The sequence below is a fragment of the Callithrix jacchus genome, chromosome 19 (genome assembly GCF_049354715.1).
Source record: "Callithrix jacchus isolate 240 chromosome 19, calJac240_pri, whole genome shotgun sequence".
Lineage (NCBI taxonomy): Eukaryota > Metazoa > Chordata > Mammalia > Primates > Cebidae > Callithrix > Callithrix jacchus.
The window spans coordinates 23,271,017-23,292,883 of NC_133520.1; the positions used below are offsets into that span (position 1 = coordinate 23,271,017).

Below are 21,867 nucleotides of genomic sequence, written 5' to 3' on the forward strand. Positions count from 1 at the left end.
GTGTTTACCTGTCAGTGGACACTGGGTGGAATGGCCTGCATGTATTAATGCATTTAATCTTCTTCCTAACCCTGTGAAGAAGACCTTATGATCATCACCGTCTTCCTGCAGATGGGGAAACTGAGGCACTGAGCAGTTAAATAACTGGCTGACAGGCCAAACAGTTAGCAGGTCTCATGTTTGAACCCAGCCAGTCTAAAACGTGTGTTTGAGGAGGCATGGGGGGGCTCCCACCTCAGTCTGCCCCCAGTACCTGTGACTTTGGACAGGCCATGCCTCTGGGCAGCTCTGGCCTCTGCTTTGTAGGTTTCTGTCCCTCGTCTGTGTCTGGAAATGACCTGGGCTCCAGCTGAGTGTTGGTGACGTGAACCGGCCAGCCAGCTCACCGGGGAGAGCTCACTCCAGAATCATTCTGCTGTCTGAAGGGGGGTCTCCCATGCTGTGGTCATGTGATTGCAAAGGTACTCACAGAAATTGCTATTCTGAGGCCGGGAGCGGTGGCTCAAGCCTGTAATCCCAGCACTTTGGGAGGCCGAGACAGGTGGATCATGAGGTCGAGAGATCGAGACCATCCTGGTCAACATGGTAAAACCCCGTCTCTACTAAAAATACAAAAAAATTAGCTAGGCATGGTGGCGCGTGCCTGTAATCCCAGCTACTCAGGAGGCTGAGGCAGGAGAATTGCCTGAATCCAGGAGGCAGAGGTTGTGGTGAGCCAAGATCGCACCATTGCACTCCAGCCTGGGTAACAAGAGCGAAATTCTGTCTCAAAAAAAGAAAAAGAAAAAGAAAAAGAAATTGCTGTTCTGGGAGTCCCAGAAAGAGTACAGCTGCAAGATTTGTGTCCTGACAGTGTCTAGCATCCTCTGTCATGGGGGGAGGACAAGGACTGTGAGACAACCCTAAGGGACTCCTGGTGCTGGGAGAGGCAGAGGGTGTGCAAGGACTGAAGGTTGGAGGGAGGTGATCAAGGGGCTTCTGTAAACGTAGCCAGAACCAGCAGGAAGGCAGAGTCTTCCCTGCCCTTCCTTTATGATGCGCAAACCTGGACCCAGGCCAGCCTCCACAAGAGACTTAAAGAGCCTGAAGTAGCTGGCTGGCAGGACTTTCTTTTTCACTGGCAGCCTCACTTTTTCAGGGAACAGAGCTGGGGTAAGGACAGGGAAATTCAACAGGCACTAAAAATATTGTTGAGCTGCTGACAGCACAGCCAGAGGCCCCAGGCCTGGGTGGCATCAGACAGCCCTGTCCTTTCTAGACAGCCCCCTCCTCCAGGCTCAGGGACCTGTCTGGCTGTGAGCTCCCAGGAGGTCCCAGGGGTGTGACCTCCTTGCCTCCCTCCCTCCCTTTCTCCCTCCCTCTTCCCTTTACCCGAGGCCAGCCCAGGGCTGGCTATAAAGCTGCCCAGGCCTGGCTCTCAGCACACCCAGCTGCCTGAGACCCTCCTTCCACCTCCTTAGAGGACAGACCCACTCTGCTCCCCACTCTTCCAGGGCAGCGCCATGCAGCCCCTGTGGCTCTGCTGGGCACTCTGGGTGCTGCCCCTCGCTGGCCCTGGGGCAACCCTGACCGGGGAGCAGCTCCTGGACAGCCTGCTGCAACAGCTGCAGCTCAGCGAGGCGCCTGTCCTGGACAGGGCCGACATGGAGGAGCTGGCCGTCCCCGCCCAGGTGAGGGCCCAGTACGTGGCCCTGCTGCAGCGCAGCCACAGGGACCACTCCCGCGGGAAGAGGTTCAGCCAGAGCTTCCGAGGTGAGGCCCTCCCTCCCTGCCGCCCCCGGTCCCATGGTGGGAGGCTGGCTGGTCGTGCCCACTCCAGTGGTGTCAAAGGGCCCCTGGTCTTTTGGGACTCGGTGAGAGGCTGTGTGGGGGCCACAGTGCAAGGGGCAGTGAGGAGGGGCTGGGCCTGGGCCCAGGGTCTCCAGCTGTGCACTGAGGGCCCCTGTTTGTCCCCGAAGGTGCACTAGGCTGGACCTGCTGAAGAAACCAAGGCACGGGAAAAGGGAGGGTACAGGAGAGAAAGCAGAGCTGGGGGAGCAGCTGAGTGTGTGCCTCAAACCACTTGGTGCAGCTGGACTCCTGGGTCTGTTTTCACACTGCCACTCTGGTCTGAGCCTGATCTTAAGTAAATGGCTTTAAATCCCTGTTTCTGCCATGTGCTCCTCTGGAAAGGGGGTATGACTGCGTCTTAGCCATCTCCCAGCTTTTTGAGCATCAAAGTGAGTCCTCCTGGATAGAAGCATGTTGGGATAACTGAACAATGCCTACGTGAAATACCTGGGTTATACTTGGCTGTCAGGAGTGCACCTGGGCCTGAATCCTCCTGCAGCCTCTCACCTCCCCAGCTCCTCAGTGCCCAGAGCTAGGCCCAAGGCCAGGCACCTGGGTGAGGATTGTGCTCCCAGCATCTCAGCTGCCGCAGCCTTGCTAGCTCAGGTCCCGCAGGCGTCCCTGCCTGCGGGACGGAGATTGTTACTAAACAAGGCCCAGATTGAAGGAAGATTTTTAAACTGGGTTTGCCCCAGAGATACAACAGGGACCTGTGTCTCCTAGTCTGGCTGCCAGCTCAGTGGCCCTGTCACCCTCAGAGCTCCCCTGGAGTCCGAGGAGGCCCTGCTGACCCCGCTGACCCTGCTCTTGTCCGCAGAGGTGGCCGGCAGGTTCCTGGCGTCCGAGGCCAGCACGCACCTGCTGGTGTTCAGCATGGAGCAGCGGCTGCCGCCCAACCGCGAGCTGGTGCAGGCCGTGCTGCGGCTCTTCCAGGAGCCGGTCCCGAGGGCCGCGCTGCACAGGCACGGGCGGCTGTCCCCGCGCAGCGACCGGGCTCGGGTCACCGTCGAGTGGCTGAGCGTCCGCGACGACGGCTCCAACCGCACCTCCCTCATCGACTCCAGGTAGGGGTCGCGCGGGCGCGCAGGGCAGGGCGAGGGGGCTGTTCGGCCGGGCTTGGGGGCGGGGACGCGGGGGGCGGCGCCGGGACCTCGGCCAGTTTCAGTCCCCGCCCTCACGCGGCGCTGGGTCTCCGTGTCATGTGTGTCGTGTCCTCAGGCTGGTGTCCGTCCACGAGAGCGGCTGGAAGGCCTTCGACGTGACCGAGGCCGTGAACTTCTGGCAGCAGCTGAGCCGGCCCCGGCAGCCGCTGCTGCTGCAGGTGTCGGTGCAGAGGGAGCACCTGGGCCCGGGGGCGTCCGAAGCCCACAGGCTGGTCCGCTTCGCCTCTCAGGGGACGCCGGAGGGGCGTGGGGAGCCCCAGCTGGAGCTGCACACCCTGGACCTCAGGGACTACGGGTAAGTGCCGGACTGGGGAGATCAGAGACAAGCAGCCACTGGGTTGCCCAGACCCCCGTCCCCAGGACTGGCTGGGTGACAGGATGGCTGGGTTGTGGGGGTAGGGGCGGGGAGGGGGGCGGGAAGTGCTGTGCATACTGTCCCAGGATGCCGCCAATTGTCCACTACATGTCAGGGTTTCTAATGGTAGAAATTGTGTTATTCAGGCCAGGCACAGTGGCTCACGCCTGTAATTCCAACACTTTGGGAAGGCGAGACCGGTGAATCATCTGAGGTCAGGAGTTCCAGACCAGCCTGGCTAACATGCTGAAACCCCGTCTCTACTAAAAATGCAAAAATTAGCTGGGCGTCGTGGCAGGCGCTTGTAATCCCAGCTACTCAGGAGGCTGAGGCAGGAGAATTGCTTGAACCCGGGAGGCAGAGGTTGCAGTGAGCCGAGATTGCAACATTGCACTCCAGTCTGGGCAACAAGAGCAAAACCCATCTCAAACAAACAAACAAATAAATAAATAAAAATACCAGGCACGGTGGCTCACGCCTGTAATCCCAACACTTTGGGAGGGCGAGACCGGTGAATCACCTGAGGTCAGGAGTTCCAGACCAACCTGGCTAACATGGTGAAACCCCCGTCTCTATTAAAGAAGGAAGGAAGAAGGGAAGGAGGGAAGAAGGGAAGGAAGGAGGGAGGGAGGGAGGGAAGGAAGGAAGGAGTTGTATTATTCATTTTATTGAAAAATATCTTTGATAATTTTCAGTGGATTTTTATGTTGCCATTGACTCATATACACACAATTGTAATTATCTACTTTCACTTTACCCTTCTCCATGATTAAGTCTTTGAAAAATCCTACCTTTAGCTGTTGCTAAGGATGAACAGCTTTCCTCCTGTTTTGATGAATTCTTTTCTCGTGGACAGATTAGCTCTCTGGGGCTGCATAGCACAGTGGTTAAGAAGAGGCCTTGGAACCAGTCATAGCTTCCATCTAGCTCTGCCTTCTGCTGGCTGCAGGTCCTCTGGCACATCACCAAACACTCTGGGTCTCAGTGGCCTCAGGTGAAATGGGGATAATGGTGGAACCTACCTGAGGTTGAAATGCAGACATCACCTGAGATAATACATTCGAAGTACCTAGTTCAATGTCTGGCCTATTAGGAGACCTTTAATTAATAGTAGCGGATTTATTATTTATGTTTCAGTTATGTTTATTAATTCATCTTCTCACAAATATCCAGCTTTTAGAACACAGTGAGAGCTGGATCACAAATCTCCCTCCCAGGCACCCACTAAGCTGTACCCTAGGCCTTCTGACCTCAGCCTTCACAGCTGACCTCTGACCCTACTTCTCTTTGCCCACACAGGGCTCAGGGCGACTGTGACCCTGAAGCACCAGTGACCGAGGGCACCCGATGCTGCCGCCAGGAGATGTACATTGACCTGCAGGGGATGAAGTGGGCAGAGAACTGGGTGCTAGAGCCCCCAGGCTTCCTGGCTCATGAGTGTGTGGGCACCTGCCAGCAGCCCCCGGAGGCCCTGGCCTTCAAGTGGCCGGTTCTGGGGCCACGACAGTGCATCGCCTCAGAGACCGCCTCACTGCCCATGATTGTCAGCATCAAGGAGGGAGGCAGGACCAGGCCCCAGGTGGTCAGCCTGCCCAACATGAGGGTGCAGAAGTGCAGCTGTGCCTCGGATGGGGCGCTCGTGCCAAGGAGGCTCCAGCCGTAGGTCCCTGGTGTAGCCACTGAGCCCTGTAACTGAACATGTGCATAGAAGTGGTCTTAATGTAGGTCTTAATTTTAAAGATAGCAAGTTACCTCCATCCCAATTTAGTGCTCCTGTATGACCTTTGCCCTGTGTCCTTCCCTCTCCTGTCTTTCCTGTCCATCACCCATCCTAAGCACTTACGTGAGTAAATAATGCAGCTCAGATGCTGAGCGCTAGTAGGAAATGCTGGCCTGCTGATTAGAAGATACAGCTGAGCAATGCACAGATTGTCAACTGGGAGTGTCTGTTCTCTGGCAAATTCTTAACTGAGTCTGGAACAATACCCTATGATTAGAACTGGGGAAATAGAACTGATTTGCTCTATTATATGAGGAATTAAAACTCCCAAATCTCTATTTCCCCAAAATACTGGCCCATTCTGGTCTTTTGTAAACATACCTATGCCCCTGTTCCCCTGAGAGGGTGCTAAGAGGAAGGATGAAGGGCTTCAGGGTGGGGACAGTGGACAGGGAGTTGGGATGCCTGGTTTCTGGATCTGACAGGGCCATAAGCTAGAACCTGAAACACAGGAGGCTTTGGGTCATCACTTCCTCTTAAAAAGGAGGAGCTGGGCTTCAGCTCTAAGACTTCATTGCCCTGAGGATCAGACAGCTCCTACCTGCCTCTGCCCACCCCTCTGGAGACCGAGCCTTGCCTGTGCGCATTTAGATCATGTCCCCCACTGTCTTAGAGAACTTGTCACCAGAAACCATATGTATTTGTGTGTTTTTTGTTAATTTAGGCAAAGCAATTGAATGTAGATACTCAGAAGAAATAAAAAGTGATGTTTCACTTTGTATCTCTGTATTTAATCTCCAGGAGCAATAATGGGGAATGAGAGCAACATAATGATCTGAAGAAAGGACCCCAACTTCTAGGGGGCACTGAAGACTATAATAACTAAATTTAGATGAGGCTTTCATTTATGATATTTCTATTTTCCCACACAACTCTCATTCCAAAAATAGTAAACAATCACTCACATACGCCTCCTCTTTAGTATACGTGCTGCCAAAGTGAGCACTGCAGCCTCTTTTTTTTTTTTTTTTTTTTTGAGACAGTCTCTCTCTGTCACCCAGGCTGGAGTACAGTGGCGCGATCTTGGCTCACTGCAACCTCCATCTCTCAGGTTCAAGCAATTCTCATGCCTCAGCCTCCAGAGTAGCTTTGATTTTAGGAATGTGTCACCATGCCCTTTTTTTTTTTTTTTTTTTTTTTTGAGACGGTGTCTTGCTCTGTTGCCCACGGTGGAGTGCAGTGGTACGATCTCCGCTCACTGCAACCTCTGCCTCCTGGGTTCAAGCGATTTTCCTGCCTCAGGCTCCAGAGTGGCTAGAACTACAGGCGTGCACCACCATGGCCAGCTAATATTTTAGTTTTTTTTTTTTAATAGTTTTACCATGTTGGTCAAGCTGGTCTTGAATTCCTGACCTCAGGTGATCTGCCTGCCTCGGCCTCCCAAAGTGCTGGGATTACAGGCATGAGCCACTGCACCCAGCCTAGTTTTTGTATTTTTTTTTTTTTTTTAAGTCAGAGTCTCGCTCTGTCACCTAGGCTGGAGTGCAATGGCACTAGCTTGGCTCATGCCTCCTGGGTTCAAGCAATTCTCCTGCCTCAGCCTCCCAGGTAGCTGGGATTATAGGTGCCCACCACCATGCCCAGCGAATTTTAAAAAATATTTTTAGTAGAGATGGGATTTCACCATATTGGTCAGGCTGGTCTCTTGGCCAGGCTGGTCTCGAACTCCTGACCTCAAGTGATCCATCTACCTCACCCTCTCAAAGTGCTGGGATTATAGGCGTGAGCCACTGTACCCAGCCTGGCTCCTCTTTAGAAAGCACTGTAACAACTAATAGTGGTGATGGGCAACAGGGGTTGACAGTAGTGTGGTAAGCAAGCTAATGTTTCTTTCTTTTTTTCTTTCTTTCTTTTTTTTTAATTAGAAAGAAAGAGGAAAAGAAAGGGGGAGAGAGAACAGGAGTCTTGCTCTATTGCCCAGGCTGGAATGCAATCTAAAAATAGGTATTAAAAACCTCTTTTATGTTGACAATTGTGCTTAACAGAGGAGACAGGAATAAATAAGGGAAGAAAATAACAAACAGCCAACCAATATTTCATTTAAGTCTGTGAAATGCTATGCAAATGCTGGAGTGATTTACTTCCAATTATGTGGTCACTTTCAAAATAGGTGTAATGTGATACTGAGAAAAATGTATGTTCTGTGGACCTGGGGTGAAGAATTCTGTAAATATTCACTCAGTTTACTTGTTCTGAGTTCAAATCATAGATGTTGCTGTTAATTTTCTATCTCGTTGATCCATCGAATATTAACAATGTGGTGTCAAAGTCTCCCGTTATTATTGTGCGGGAGTCCAAGTCTCTTTATAAGTCATTAAGAACTTGTCTTATGTATCTGGGTGTTCCTATATTGGGTGTGCAAGCTAACATTTCTGGAGCATTCACTATGAATCAGGGAGCTGGGCTAGGCATTGCCACATATGTCACTTAATTCTTGCAGCTATCCCATGAAGTAGGTGGTATTATTCCTATTTTTTTAGATGAAGAAACAGCCTGAGGTAATGCAAGTGTGTTGAATCTCTTCCATAGAATGGATTATAAACACCTTCCCATGCCAGTCCCCGATAAGCTGCTCTGCTGATGACACAAGCATTAAGTTAAAATGTCATTGGGAGCTATCTTATCCAATTCCCCTCCATTTAGCTTTCCCATTCAGCTGCGTTTCCTTATGCTTGTCTGTGGAGAAAGTTATACACTCATGTACCACAAAATGATGGTTCGGTCAATGACAGACCACATATACAATGGTGGTCCCATAATATTACAATGGAGCTGAAAAATCCCTATAGTCTAGTGACATCAAAGTCATTATAATGTCCTAGCACAACCCATTACTCATGTGTTTGTGGTGATGCTGATATAAACACACCCACTCTGCTGACACTTGTATAAAAACATAGCACATGCTAGGCCTGGTACGGTGGCTCACACCTGTAATCCCAGCACTTTGGGAGGCTGAGGTGGGTGGGTCACCTGAGGTCAGGAGTTCGAGACCAGCATGACCAATATGGTGAAACCCTATCTCTACTAAAAATACAAAAATTAACCAGGTGTGGTGGCACATGCCTGTAGTCCCAGATACTCAGGAGGCTGAGGCAGGAGAACCTAGGAGGTGGAGGTTGCAGTTAGCTGAGATCGTACCACAGCACTTCAGCCTAGGCGACAGAGCAAGACTCCATCTCAAAAAATAAAATAAAATAAAGCATAGCACATGCAATTATTTAAAGTACCTAATACTTGATAAGTGACTGTCACTGTTACGTATTTACTATACCTTAGTTTAGAGTACTCTTTCTACTTATTAAAAAAATCAAAGTTAACTGTAAAACAGGCTCAGCCTGTAATCCCAGCCCTTTGGGAGGCTGAGGCAGGTGGATCACAAGGTCAGGAGTTCAAGACCAGCCTGGCCAAGATGGTGAAACCCTGTCTCTACTAAAAAAAAAAAAAAAATTTGGTCTCTGTAGCCCAGGATAAAAACAAAAATTAGCTGGGTGTGATGGTGGGCACCTGTAATCCTAGCTACTAGGGAGGCTGAGGCAGAGAATTGCTTGAGCTTGTGGGGCGGAGGTTGCAGTGAGCCAAGATTACACTACTGCACTCCAGCCTAGGTGACAGAGTGAGACTCTGTCCTCCCGCCCAAAAAATTAAAAGAATAAGGCTAAAAAGAAAAATGTTTGTATACATCTGTACAATACATTTATATTTTGTTATTACAAAAGAGAAAGTTTTTTTTTAATATGTATTTTATTGCATTTTAGGTTTTGGGGTACATGTAAAGAACATGCAAGATTGTTGCATAGGTCCATACATGTCAATGTGGTTTGCTGCCTTCCTCCCCATCACCTATATCTGACATTTTTCCCCATATTATCCCTCCCCAACTCCCCACCCCCTGCTGTCCCTCCCCAGTTCCCCCCCACAGACCCCAGTGTGTGATACTCCCCTCCCTGCGTCCATGTGTTCTCATTGTTCAACACCCACCTGTGAGTGAGAATATGCGGTGTTTGATTTTCTGTTCTTTTTTTTTTTTTTTGAGACAGAGTTTCGCTGTTGTTACCCAGGCTGGAGTGCAATGGCACGATCTCGGCTCACCACAACCTCTGCCTTCTGGGTTCAAGCAATTCTCCTGCCTCAGCCTCCTGAGTAGCTGGGATTACAGGCGGGCACCACCATGCCCAGCTAATTTTTGTATTTTTAGTAGAGACAGTCAAGTATTTTTCACCTTGTTGACCAGGATGGTCTTGATCTCTTGACCTCATGATCCACCCGCCTCGGCCTCCCTAAGTGCTGGGATTATAGGTGTGAGCCACCGCACCCCGCTGATTTTCTGTTCTTGTGTCAATTTGCTGAGAATGATGATTTCCAGGTTCATCCATGTCCCTACAAAGGATACTAACTCATCGTTTTTTATGGCTGAGAAAGTTTTTTTAATTTAAAGTTTATAAACTAAAAAAGTTACAGAAAGCTAAGGTCAACTATTATTATTATTATTTTGAGACGGAGTCTTGCTCTATCGCCAGGCTGGAGTACAGTGTCGCAACCTCGGCTCACTGCAACCTCTGCCTCCTGGATTCAAGCGATTCTTCCGCCTCAGCCTCCCGAGTAGCTGGGACCACAGGCACGTGCCACCATGCCCGGCTATTTTTTGTATTTTTGGTAGAGATGGGGTTTCACCATGTTGGCCAGGATGGTCTCGATCTCTTGACCTCGTGATCCACCCCCCTTGGCCTCCCAAAGTGCTGGGATTACAGGCGCGAGCTACCGCACCTAGCCTGAGGTCAATTATCAAAGAAAGAAAAATTTATTTTTACAAATTTAGTGTAGGCTAAGTATATGGTGTCATAACGTCTATAGTAGTGTACGGTAATGTCCTAGGCCTTCACATTCACTCACCACTCACTCACTGACTCACCCAGAGCAGCCTCCAGTCCTGCAAACTCCATTCACAGATGTTGTGCCATTTTAAAATATTTACACTATGTTTTTACTGTACGTTCTCTATGTTTAGGTGTGTTTAGATACGCAAATGCCATTGTGTTACAATTGCCTACAGTATTCGGTACAGTAACATGCCGTACAGGTTTGTAGCCTAGGAGCAATAGGCTATACCACATAGTCTAGCTGTGTAGTAAGCTCTACCGTGTAGGTTTATGTGAATGCGCTCCATGATATCTCCACAGCAATGAAATCGCCTAAGAATGCGTTTCTTAGAACGTATCCCCATTGTTAAGTGAGGCATGGCTGTACTTCAAGATAAAGGACTCTCTATTCCTCACCTACAAAGCTAATTAATACTAACTAAATAATAGAAGAAAAATAGGCTGGGTGTGGTGGCTCACACCTGTAATCCCAGCATGTTGGGAGGCCGAGACAGGTGGATCACTTTAGGCCAGGAGTTCAAGACTAGCCTGGCCAACATGGTAAAACTCTGTTTCTACTAAAAATACAAAAATTAGCCGGGCATCGTGGTGCATGCCTGTGATCCCAGCTATTTGGGAGGCTGAGTTAGAGAATCGCCTGAACCTGGGAAGTGGAGGTTCCAGTGAGCCAAGATCTTGCCACTACACTCCAGTCTGGGTGACAGACCGAGACTCTGTTTCAAAATAAATAAATAAATAATGAAATGATGAAATAAAAAAAAAAATAGAAGAAAAACAGAGCTAAAAAAATGTCTAAGGACAGCCAAGATTTGAGACTTGGCAAGAATATTGTTGAAGATAGTAGGAGAGGATTTGGCTCTGACCTATAAATGGCCAAATCACCTCCGTAAGACATCAGAATGCAGCCTTTCCACTTGGGGTGTTGTAAATACCAGGACATATGGTTGCTTTATGTACTATCAATATCAATATCACCTGATAACTCCACCAGCTACACAATGATGTATCTGTCGCTCCAAAAGATCTGTGGATTCCCAGGTAGTCACATGCAGTCAGTGGCAAGGATGGGCCTGCTCACACCAGGCTGAGTGTGAGCTAAAAAAAAAAAAAAAATGCAGGAGATTGGCTTCATTTCAAAATGTAGGATGTGCTCATTAGGACAGAGAGACAATGTGGTAGACAGAATGCTCTCCCCAAAGACACCCAGGCCCTAATCCTTGCAACCTGTGACTATGTTATGTTACACAGCGAAAAGGATTCTGCAGATGTAATTAAGGTTACAACCCTTAAAATAGGGAGATTATCTGAGTGTGCCCAATCTAATCACATGAGCCCTTCAAAGCAGAGAACTTTCTCTGGCTGGAGGCAGGAGAGAAGAGGTAGAAGGGGGAGGTCAAAGAGATTTGAAACATGAGAAGCCCTTGCCCTACCATTGCTGGTTTGAAGATGAGGGAGGCCATGAGCTAGAGAATGTGAGTAGCCTCTAAAAGGTGGGCCAACTCCCAGCTGATAGCCAGCCAGGAAAGGGGACCTCAGTTCTACAACCATATGGAAGTGAATTCTGCCAACACTTGAATGAGTCTGAAGGTGGATCCTCCTCAACAGCCTCCAGATAAGAGCCCAGATCATCAGCTGACGTGGGGATTTGTCTTTGTGAGACCTGGAGCAGAGAAACCAGCTGAGCCTACACAGACTGCTTTTTTGTTTGTTTTTGTGTTTTTTTTTGTTTTGTTTTTAAGACAGGGTCTCACTGCCACCCAGACTGGAGTACAGTGGCATGATCATAGCTCACTACATCTTTGATCTCCCAAGCTCAAGTGACCCTCCCACCTCAAATTCCCCAAGTAGCTGGGACTACAGCCTCATACCACCATACTGGCTAATTTTTAAAAATTTTATAGAGGGAAGGGACTTCCTATGTTGCCCAAGCTGGCCTCAAACTCCTGAGCTCAAGTAGTCCTCTCACCTTAGCTTTCCAAAGTGCTGGGATTATGGGCTTGAAGCCACGGTACCTGGCTCCCACTCAGACTTTTAATCTACAAAATGTGAGATAAAGTTGTTTTGTTTTAAGCGGCTAAATTTGTGATGAATTATTATAGAAGCAATAGAAAATTAATACAGACAGTAAGCCAAATCCCAAGGGGGATGTAATTATAATTTTTTTCATTTAAAAGATGAAATAAAGGGCCAGGTGCAGTGGCTCAAGTCTGTAATGCCAGCACTTTGGGAGGCTGAGGTGGGCAGATTGCTTGAGCCAGGGAGTTCAAAACCAGCCTGTGCAACATAGTGAGACCACCCCCAATGTCTATACTTTAAGAAATACAAAAAAGTAGCCAGGTGTAGTGGTTGTAGTTCCAGCTACTTGGGAGGCTAAGGTGGGAGGAACGCTTGAGCTTGGGAGGTTGAAGCTGCAGTGACCTGTGAGGATGCCACTACACTTTAACCTGGGTGACAGAGCAAGAACTTGTCAAGAAAGAAGAAAGAGACAAAGAGAGGAAAGAAAGAGAAAGAAAGGAAGAAAGAAAAGGAAAGAAAGAGAGAGAGAGAGAGAGAGAAGGCTGAGGCAGGAGAATCACTCGAACTTGGGAGGCAGAGGTTGCAGCAAGCCGAGATCATGCCATTGCACTGCAGCTTGGACAACAAGAGCGAAACTCCATCTCAAAAAAAAAAAAAAAGAAGATAATTTTGAATGTATTAAAAACCACTCATAATTCCACCATCTTAAAGCAAAATTATTTTAGTTTTTATATATCACCTGTTTACATGCTGCATGAGTACATACTTATTTTAAAAATCAAGGTTTTGGGGCTGGGTGTGGTGGCTCACACCTGTAATCCCAGCACTTTGGGAGGCCAACACAGGCAGATCACAAGGTCAGGAGTTCGAGACCAGCTTGACCAACATGGTGAAACCCCATCTCTACTGAAAATACAAAATTAGCTGGGCATAGTGGTGCATGCCTGTAATCCCTGCTATTCAGGAGGCTGAGGCAGGAGAATTGCTTGAACCCAGAAGGTGGAAGTTGCAGTGAGCTGAGATTGCGTCACTGCACTCCAGTGTGGGTGACAGAGTGAGACGCCATCTCAAATAAATAAATAAATAAATAAATTAAAAAAATAAAATATATCAAGGTTTTGGCCGGGCACGGTGACTCACACTTATAATCCCAGCACTTTCAGAGGCCACCTCTGCCTCCCAGGCACTGACAGGTGGGTCACCTCAAGTCAGGAGTTCAAGATCAGCCTGGCCAACATGGGGAAACTCCATCTCTACTAAAAATACAAAAATTAGCTGGGTGTGGTGGTGCACATTTGTAATCCCAGCTATTCAGGAGGCTGGGGCAGGAGAATCACTTGAACCCAGGAGGCAGAGTTTGCAGTGAAATGAGATTGTGCCACTGCAGTGCAACCTGGGTGACACACCAAGACTCCATCTCAAAAAAAAAAAGGTTTTGTTTTTCTTTTTGAGGCCGGGTCTCACTCTATTGCTCAGGCTGGAGTGCAGTGGAAGGATCTTAGCTCACTGCAACCTCTGCCTCCCAGGCTCAAGTGATCCTCCCACCTCCCCTTCCCCAGTAGCTGGGACTATAGGCACGTACCACCACACCGGCTAATTTTTTTTTTTTTTTTTTGTAGATTCAGGGTTTCACCATGTTACCCAGGATGGTCTTGAACTTCTGAGAGCTCAAGCAATCCTCCTGCCTGAGCCTTCCAAAGTGTTGGAATTACAGGCATGAGCCACCACACCAGGCCAAAATCAAGTTTTAATGTGCCTATTGCATAGGAAAAAGAAGTGAAGAGAGTTACACTCCAAAAGGATCACATTGGTTCTAAATCTTTGTGTGGTGAGATTGAAAGCAATGTTTGTTTTTCCATTCGATCTTTTTTTTTTTGAGGCAGAGTGTCACTTTGTTGCCCAGGCTGGAGGGCAGCGGCAACCTCCGACTCCTGGGTTCAAGCGATTCTTGTGCATCAGTCACCAGAATAGCTGGGATTACAAGCACAGGCCATAATGCCCAGCTAATTTTTGTATTTTTAGTGAGGCAGGGTTTCACCACATTGGCTAAGCTGGTCTCAAACTCCTGTTCTCAAATGATTGCCTGCCTTGATCTCCAAAGTGCTGGGACTGCACCAGGCCTTCCATTTGATCTCATTTCTAATTTTTCTAAAATAAACATGGATTATTTATGCAATAACAGAAAGAAATGCAAAAATGCACCCAAAAATGTGCCTCTTTTGGAGAGGTTCCTAGGACACAGAGATTGAGGGCCAAAGCACTTGCCATCTGTTTAGCTGTGAGCAGCGCACGCTTCTCTCTCACCGCCTAGGTCATCTCAGTTCTTAGGTGAGATTGGCCGCTGTTTAGAGATAGGCCAGGAGGGAGGCCCTGAGGCCCTAACAGTGAAGAAGCAGAACAAGCAGACAGCAGTGAAGCAGCATCCACTTTGTCTGAGACCTGGACGGGGCCATCAGGCAGGACTGAGGGGAGTGAAGAGGGAGGCAGGGCATGAACAGCTGAACCTGACTGACTGGCAGATGAAAGGATGGGAGTAGAGAGGTGAAGGTAGGTGGTCCTGGCAGCCTTGTGGACGTGTCTGTTTAGAGACAGCAAAAGGATAGTGGGTGTCCAAGAATACAAGTGTCAGCAGAGACTGAGTATGTCCCATGGTAGGATGGCAATGCAAGGCTGGGGGTGTCCTTTAGGGTGCCTGGGTGGGAACAATGGGCTTCCCCTCTTCTCTCCTCAACTTCAGCTCAGAAGAACTTCACAGGCATCAGATATGATTGCCTTGGAGACCAAGGCAGTGGCCACAGCACCAAGGAAATGGGCCTTTAGAGTTAGCAAGGTTGTTAAGAGAATAAAATGGGCTTGCCTACATTTAAAATAGATAACAGGCAGGGAGCGATGGCTCATGCCTGTAATCCTAACACTGGGACACTGAGGAGGGAAGATTGCTTGAGGTCAGGAGTTTAAGATCAACCTAGAACAAAATAGTGAGATCCCCGTTTCTATTACATATATATAGTATTTGGATTTTTATTTTGTTTTCTTACTTTTATTTTTTGTTGTTTTCTCTTTTGTTATTTCCATTTTATATTTTTTAAAATTAAAATATAATAGATAACAAATGTTGTATATATAAACTTTAAACTTTGGAGATGAAAAAATAATAGAGGCCAGGCACAGTGGCTCACGCCTGTAATCCTAGCACTTTGGGAGGCCGAGGCAGGTGGATCACGAGGTCAGGAGTTTGAGACCATTCTGGCCAACACAGTGAAACCCTGTCTCTAATAAAAATACAAAAATTTAGGCATGGTGGTGTGCCTGCAGTACCACTTGGGAGGCTGAGGCAGCGGAATCGCCATGATCATGCCACTGCACTCCAGCCTGGGTGATAGAGTGAGACTCTGTCTCGAAAATAATAATAAATCAAAACTACTACTACTACAAAAAAGCTTTAAGTCCAAACTTAGAAAAGCAAGTACCTTTGCTGCTCCATCTATTATGTAGCTGGTCCTGCCTGGGGATCAAGCCAACACTGGGGGTCACCAACATGGTCTCCTTTCTTAGGCTTTTGCTATTCTCCTATTTCACCCTGGCTCCTGGAATTAGAAGTGGGAGATATCAAGGCAACCAGGTAAGGGATGGGTGTGTATAAGGGGTTGGGAAGGAGTGAGACATAAGCGTCCTCCACACCACACCCTAAAACACACATTCAGCTTCAGCACAACCTCCTGTACTGCAGGCCAGATCCAGAGCTCCCCACAACAGACCAGAGGCAGGAAAAGCAAAGAGCCCTGTAGTGCCCTGGCAGACCAAGGGGTGGATGAGTATCCTGCAGAGAAGCAGGCAGCGTTAGGAAGTTGTGAAAGAGGGTAGACCCCCAGCTTCCTCACTGCCTGACAAAGACTCTTCTACAACTTAAGGGAGATCAAACACAGGCAAATAGAACAAGACAAGGAGCAGAGGGGAAGTGCTGGCAGTGCAACGTTCTAGTTCCATTCCCGAGGTCCTGTATCCTGTAGGTGACCCTTCCGGTCTGTGAGCTCCCCTATCCCTTTCCCAGGTGCCATACAGAAGCCCTCCTTTTCCTTCAGCCAGTTTGAACTGCTGGGCTTCTGGTTTCAGAGCTTTAAGCTGGTAATCATTAGGTTATGCTGCAACATCGCAGCTATGAGAGCCCTGAAAGCCCCAAACCACTGGACCTTACAAATCTCGCTTTTAGAGATTCACATTAAGAAAATAATGAGTCAGGCAAAGATTTTATCACAATAATTTGAACAAAACTTACAAAAATTGAAGGCCGGGAGTGGTGGCTCACGCCTGTAATCCCAGTACTTTGGGAGGCCAAGGCACGTGGATCACCTGAGGTCAGGGACTCGAGACAAGCCTGACTCACATGGTGAAACCCCATCTCTAATAAAAATACAAAAAAATTAGCCGGGCATGGTGGCACGCGCCTTTAATCCCAGCTACTCGGGAGGTTGAGACAGAATTGCTTGAACCCAGGAGGCAGAGGTTGCAGTGAGCCAAGATCACATCATTGCACTTCAGCCTGAGCAACAAGAACGAAACTCCGTCTCAAAAAAAAAAAAAGGAAAGTGACAGCAAGGGGCTGGGGTGGCAGGCTCTCGCGGAAGAGTCGGACGGAGCCTCGAACTGGTCCTACTTGTATTTAGTTTGGGTAAATTCGCGAGAACCACCCAAGTTCAAGTGAATAAGCCGCGGCTGACCAACCTGGTGCCGCCTCTCCGCTACCCTGTCTGAACGTACGCCAGGGGGACCTCGTTCATCCCCTCAAATCGGAAACCTGGAGTATTCCTCTGGGCCACGAGGGGCAATTGATGGCCAGTGCCATAAATAATATTAGCCAGGCCTGGGCCGGGCCTCAGTTCTGAGACCGAGGCAGCGTAGGGACCGCGACCTCAGCCCTGGGGTGGGGCGTCGCGAGTCCTGGACCCGCGGGCCCCTGGTGCTCACGCCAAGCTGTCACAAGAGCTTCCGGGACTCGCTTCCGGAGTTTCGCCCGCCAGTCGCGAGCGGAGGAGACGGGCAAGCGGCCCAGGAGCCGCCGTGGATTGGCCCGCCCCGAGCTACTGGCCACGGATTGGTCGCCCGGATGGGGCGGGGTCACATGGCCTAGGGCGTCATCTGCAGCCGGCCAGATTCCCGCCGGAGTCGTCTCGCACTGCCCCATCCCAGAAGCCGCTGGGAGCTCGCCCGCCCTCGGCACGCTGCCCGTTGGCCCCTGTACCGTCCACCCTTCCCTCAGCGGTATCTCGGGCCCGCGCTGAGCTGGTTCTTGCGGCTGCCAGGAGGCGTGAACTGCGGACCATGAGCGTGGGCTTCATCGGCGCCGGCCAGCTGGCCTGTGCGCTGGCGCGGGGCTTCACAGCTGCAGGCAAGCGTATGGAGGCGGGAGGCGGCTTCGCGGGCAGTCCCGGGTCCCGAGTCCCGAGTCCCGAGCCTCCCGCCCCACAGCATGAACGAATGAAAGGGGAATTTGCGTCCGGTGGGGTAGATGAGACTCTGGTTAAGCAGCAAGTGCGTCTTCTGTCGTCGTAGGGCGTTGAGGGGGAGAGGGACACTGGCACTGTTAGGAGGGCTCTGGGTTTTAATTCTGCTTTCCCAGGGAAAGCGTCGGAAAGGGCTGAGCCGCGACCCCTAGTTGAAAAGCCCGGTCTTCTGCAGGCATCCTGTCGGCTCACAAGATAATAGCCAGCTCCCCGGAAATGGACCTGCCCACGGTGTCCGCGCTCAGGGTAGGTGGAGCGGGGCGGGGCGGGAAGCGGGTGGAGGCCCAGGAAAAGGATGACCTGAGATGAAGTGAGTCCGGCCGGCCCCTGTGCCCCTGTGCTGGTCTTTGGCCGGCGGTGACCTCCACTCCAGGAACATCACAATCTTTACACCTTCTGTTGGGCAGCTCAGTGTGGTGGGTGCATCCAGGCAGACATATACCGGGCGTCAGATCCAGACACTGGAGTGGTAGAGGATTAACTGATATCATTACATGAGGAAAGCACCTGGCACATAGTAGGTACCCAATAAATACTTTTTTTTTCTTCCAGACAGGGTTTCACTCTGTCACCCAGGCTGGAGTGCAGTGGCGCAATCTCAGCTCACTGCCACCTCTCCCTCCCGGGTTCAAGCAATCCTCCCGAGTAGCTGGGATTACAGGCACCCACCACTCCCGACTAATTTTTGTATTTTTAGTAGAGAATACTGCTGGCCAGGCTGGTCTCAAACTCCTGGCCTCAGGTGGTCTGCCTGCCTTGGCCTTCCAGAGTGCTGGGATTACAAGGGTGAGACACTGTGCTCATTTTTCTTGATAGACTAGTTGTATGACCTTAAAGTACTCAGCCACTTTGAGGCTATTTTCTCATTTACCACAGTGGCCACTTTGCCGTTATTCTGAGTCATGAATGAGCATGTTGGGAAGAATGTGGTGAGTTAGTTGTTCTGCTCTCCAAAAACATATTCCAAGTCTTCACCCAAAACCTGTGCTGTGTGGGAGAGGATGGCTGATGAGGCGGGTGACAAGTAGTGTTTGTGCCAAGGATGGGCTGATGTCCCAGTACTGGAGGGTCTTGCTTCTCATTTTGGAGTTATAGAGGGATGGGTAGCCACGCTAGCCCTGGACCACATGAAGACTGTGCAGTCCCATGAACGAGTGGCCAGGATAGGGACAGGGCCTGACTCAGCTGTGCTTCTGACCCTCAGGTATTTGCATTCTCCTTTTCCCTGCAACTCTTCACCATGCGGCCTTCTTACCTGGCAGAGGAGTGCCTTAGGTGCCAGAAGATTGGCAGGGAAGGGCACCACTTTCTGTTTGCCATGGAGAACCTTGTCATGTTCCAAGCTTACTTGCCTGGAGTGTACTTACTTGCTCAGTAGCAACAATGGGAAACAATATCATTTAGGGTAAGGGCAGAACCCTGAGAGCATAGGGCTAAGGATTCCAGGTTGCAGCTGGCAGAATGGGTTTGGCAGGGGTTCAGCTCCTCCCTGGGAGGCCTTGGCATAGCCAGGCTGCTCCAGCACTGTGAGCTGGGAGACTCCTCTTGCAGAAGATGGGTGTGAACCTGACACGCAGCAACAAGGAGACGGTGAGGCACAGCGATGTCCTGTTTCTGACTGTGAAGCCACATATCATCCCCTTCATCCTGGATGAGATTGGGGCCGACGTTCAAGCCAGACACATCGTGGTCTCCTGTGCGGCTGGTGTCACCATCAGCTCTGTGGAGAAGGTGCTTGTCTCAGCCCTGATGCCCCTTGTGTGAGGGGAGGGTTGACCCAAGGATCACAGCTAATGGGTGGGTGTTGGTAGGAGCTGTGCCCTGCCCACTTACTTGGCTCTCTCCCTTACCCTAGAAGCTGATGGCGTTTCAGCCAGCCCCCAAAGTGATTCGCTGCATGACCAACACACCTGTGGTAGTGCGGGAGGGTGCTACAGTGTACGCCACAGGCACTCATGCCTTGGTGGAGGATGGGCAGCTTCTGGAGCAGCTTATGAGCAGCGTGGGCTTCTGCACTGAGGTGGAAGAGGACCTCATTGATGCTGTTACAGGGCTCAGTGGCAGCGGGCCTGCCTACGTGAGGCCCTCATTTGCTTACTCACCTTTCCAGGAACCCAGGCAGCAAGATGGGCTGGCAGGCAGTCTTGGGCAGGGGGTGGTGCCCACCTCTTGGGCCCAGCTGGCTGGTGGAGAATGCTGACTTTTGGAGCTAGTTCCAGTCATCAGTAAGCAGACCTTAGGAAAGGCCCTTCAGTGCCTATGGCCTGGGGCTTAGTGAGTGTCCCCACAGGCATTCATGGCGCTGGACGCATTGGCTGATGGTGGGGTGAAGATGGGTTTGCCACGGCGCCTGGCAGTCCGACTTGGGGCTCAGGCCTTGCTGGTCAGTATCTTTCCCTTGCATGTTCAGAACCAGGGTGTGGAATGGGGGTTCTTGTGGGTCACCGAGCTGGGGCGGGGATTGGTTGGGAAGCTGAGGTAGCAGTGGGTGTCGGGAAGCCTGTTCCAATGTGTACCAGTAGCTTTCTCCTACTGCGCCCTTCCCCATAGGGAGCTGCCAAGATGCTGCTGGACTCGGAGCAGCATCCAGGCCAGCTCAAGGACAACGTCTGCTCCCCTGGGGGAGCCACCATCCACGCCCTGCACTTTCTAGAGAGTGGGGGCTTCCGGTCTCTGCTCATCAATGCAGTTGAGGCCTCCTGTGTCCGAACACGGTGAGTCCACCCTGCTGTCCTCTGCCCCTGGTCCTTCATTCCTAGTTGGCCCCTGGGCTGAGTTGAACACCGTTTGTGTAACCTGCTGTCTTGGGTCCCATTTAGCAGTGCTGGAGTCTGTGCTCTGTTTATAACCATGACTTAGTAGTAGATTTTGTTTAAGAATTTGCAAGCCTTAATGCTCACTGCATTTCAGCTAGCCAGGATTAACTTTGACTTACAGAGGGGAAGTTGAGGCTCAGAAACAATTTTCCCAAGGTCAAACAGCTAAAAAGTGATGGAGACAGGATTCTAATTTGAGTCTATGACTCCCAACCCTGTACTTTCCACATATAATCACAGATAACACTTGGGGCTCTGTCTAGCTCAGATCAAATGAGATAAAATAAGAGAAGCCCATACTTAGTTAACTAGTACTTCTTAGAAGTACTAGTTGGGAAGCATTTGTCTTGGGGCTCTAATTTCTCTTTTGATGGTGTCAGATCAACAAGCTTGAGGGTTGTGTGGATAGTGGAGACTCAAAGCTCTGGCCCCAAGGTTTATTGCCTTCCCTCAATTTTTCTGGGGCTTTGTCTGCAGAGAGCTACAGTCCATGGCCGACCAAGAAAAGATCTCCCCAGCTGCCCTTAAGAAGACCCTCCTAGACAGAGTGAAACTGGAATCCCCTACAGTCTCCACACTGACCCCCTCCAGCCCAGGAAAGCTCCTCACAAGAAGCCCGGCCCTGGGAACCAAGAAGGACTAAGGCAGCATCTACCCCCTCTGATTCGGAGCCCTCAATTGAGAGGCCTTGCCCCCCAACCCACCCGCCCTCTGTTGTCCCTCCTTAGCTGTGCAAAGAGAAGACAGGCTCAGGTAGTTTTCAGGTCCTTGTGATAAAACCTCCTTAAATCTGTTCAGAGCAAGCAGTGCCAGCTTCCTCTCTGTCCTGTGCTGGAAGATGCTCTGAAGGGTGGTGGATGCTGGAAGCCAGACACAACCCTGCATATCCCCCTCAGTTGGCGGAGAGTGGGTCTGGGACTGCAGTCAGTGCAGCTGGGAGGAAGGGCTGGGGAGGATCTGCAGCTGGAGCCCAAGGCAGGGTTACTTTGATGCCAAGGCAAAGAGGTGAGAGAAAACATGAAAGGGGCTTTTCTCTGAATTGGTAAATGGGAAAGAAGTGAGCAACTTAAGATGGTCACAATTAATCACAAGTGTACGGAATTAGACTGTTGTTTATATTTACCTTTTGCTTCATAGGTATACCATTTAAAGTGTTATTTGATGCTAAGTTTAAGTACTTTAATAAAGTTTATTTTTAAATATCTTACTTTTCTTAGGCTTAATCTTAAATAATCATCCTGCAAAACTCGACGCCCTTATGAGGTCCTCCCTGCTCCTCTGTGGGAGCATTGTCCAAGAGCTGGAAGTAGGGATGAGAGGAATAAGGGGCCAGGCTCTGGGGGCTCTAGATCAAGGTGTTGTTCTAGAATGAGCCAAAGCCAAATACAGAAGAGTGAAGTGAGCTGCATGGGGTGTCGGACAGCAGCCCAGAATAAAGGGGAAAGCCATCTGCTTCGATGTGGGGCAGGCACTGTGGTGAGCAATTGATTCTCACAGCTGCCCTCTGAAGGAGGAACTGTTCTTTT

General features: G+C 50.0%; 2 protein-coding genes and 1 long non-coding RNA gene across 5 annotated transcripts; 2 read left to right on the forward strand and 1 right to left on the reverse strand.

Annotated features, from left to right (window-relative positions):
* Positions 1 to 1,076: 1,076 nt before the first annotated feature.
* Positions 1,077 to 5,847, forward strand: LOC100408003 (left-right determination factor 2). Of its 2 annotated transcripts, XM_054248071.2 has the most exons (5): positions 1,077 to 1,752; positions 2,648 to 2,894; positions 3,049 to 3,288; positions 4,205 to 4,342; positions 4,648 to 5,847. In XM_054248071.2, exons 1-5 carry the CDS (start codon positions 1,503 to 1,505, stop codon positions 5,009 to 5,011), a joined length of 1,239 nt encoding a protein of 412 aa, XP_054104046.2. In that variant the 5' UTR covers positions 1,077 to 1,502; the 3' UTR covers positions 5,012 to 5,847. The 2 variants fall into 2 exon arrangements, with proteins under 2 accessions (XP_054104046.2, XP_002760636.3); XM_002760590.6 differs by lacking the exon at positions 4,205 to 4,342.
* Positions 4,234 to 17,019, reverse strand: LOC118149429 (uncharacterized). The gene is made up of 3 exons (XR_004736821.3): positions 16,747 to 17,019; positions 15,495 to 15,611; positions 4,234 to 4,370 (listed from the first exon to the last, which is right to left on the reverse strand). It is a non-coding gene; the product is annotated as an uncharacterized LOC118149429 (long non-coding RNA).
* Positions 17,020 to 17,172: 153 nt separating this feature from the next.
* Positions 17,173 to 21,548, forward strand: PYCR2 (pyrroline-5-carboxylate reductase 2). Of its 2 annotated transcripts, XM_002760592.6 has the most exons (7): positions 17,173 to 17,410; positions 17,701 to 17,771; positions 19,077 to 19,256; positions 19,381 to 19,602; positions 19,816 to 19,908; positions 20,076 to 20,239; positions 20,819 to 21,548. In XM_002760592.6, exons 1-7 carry the CDS (start codon positions 17,344 to 17,346, stop codon positions 20,982 to 20,984), a joined length of 963 nt encoding a protein of 320 aa, XP_002760638.1. In that variant the 5' UTR covers positions 17,173 to 17,343; the 3' UTR covers positions 20,985 to 21,548. The 2 variants fall into 2 exon arrangements, with proteins under 2 accessions (XP_002760638.1, XP_008983577.1); XM_008985329.4 differs by lacking the exon at positions 19,381 to 19,602.
* The last annotated feature ends 319 nt before the right edge of the window (positions 21,549 to 21,867 follow it).

Bases quoted from the DNA above. Each gene is read 5' to 3' on its own strand.
- LOC100408003 (XM_054248071.2), top strand. From the start codon at position 1,503: ATGCAGCCCCTGTGGCTCTGCTGGGCACTCTGGGTGCTGCCCCTCGCT. The intron at 2,895-3,048 runs GTAGGGGTCGCG...TCGTGTCCTCAG, and splicing joins ACCTCCCTCATCGACTCCAG to GCTGGTGTCCGTCCACGAGA. The intron at 4,343-4,647 runs GTGAAATGGGGA...TTGCCCACACAG, and splicing joins CTGGGTCTCAGTGGCCTCAG to GGCTCAGGGCGACTGTGACC.
- PYCR2 (XM_002760592.6), top strand. From the start codon at position 17,344: ATGAGCGTGGGCTTCATCGGCGCCGGCCAGCTGGCCTGTGCGCTGGCG. The intron at 17,411-17,700 runs GCAAGCGTATGG...GGTCTTCTGCAG, and splicing joins GCGGGGCTTCACAGCTGCAG to GCATCCTGTCGGCTCACAAG. The intron at 19,257-19,380 runs GTGCTTGTCTCA...CCCTTACCCTAG, and splicing joins CCATCAGCTCTGTGGAGAAG to AAGCTGATGGCGTTTCAGCC.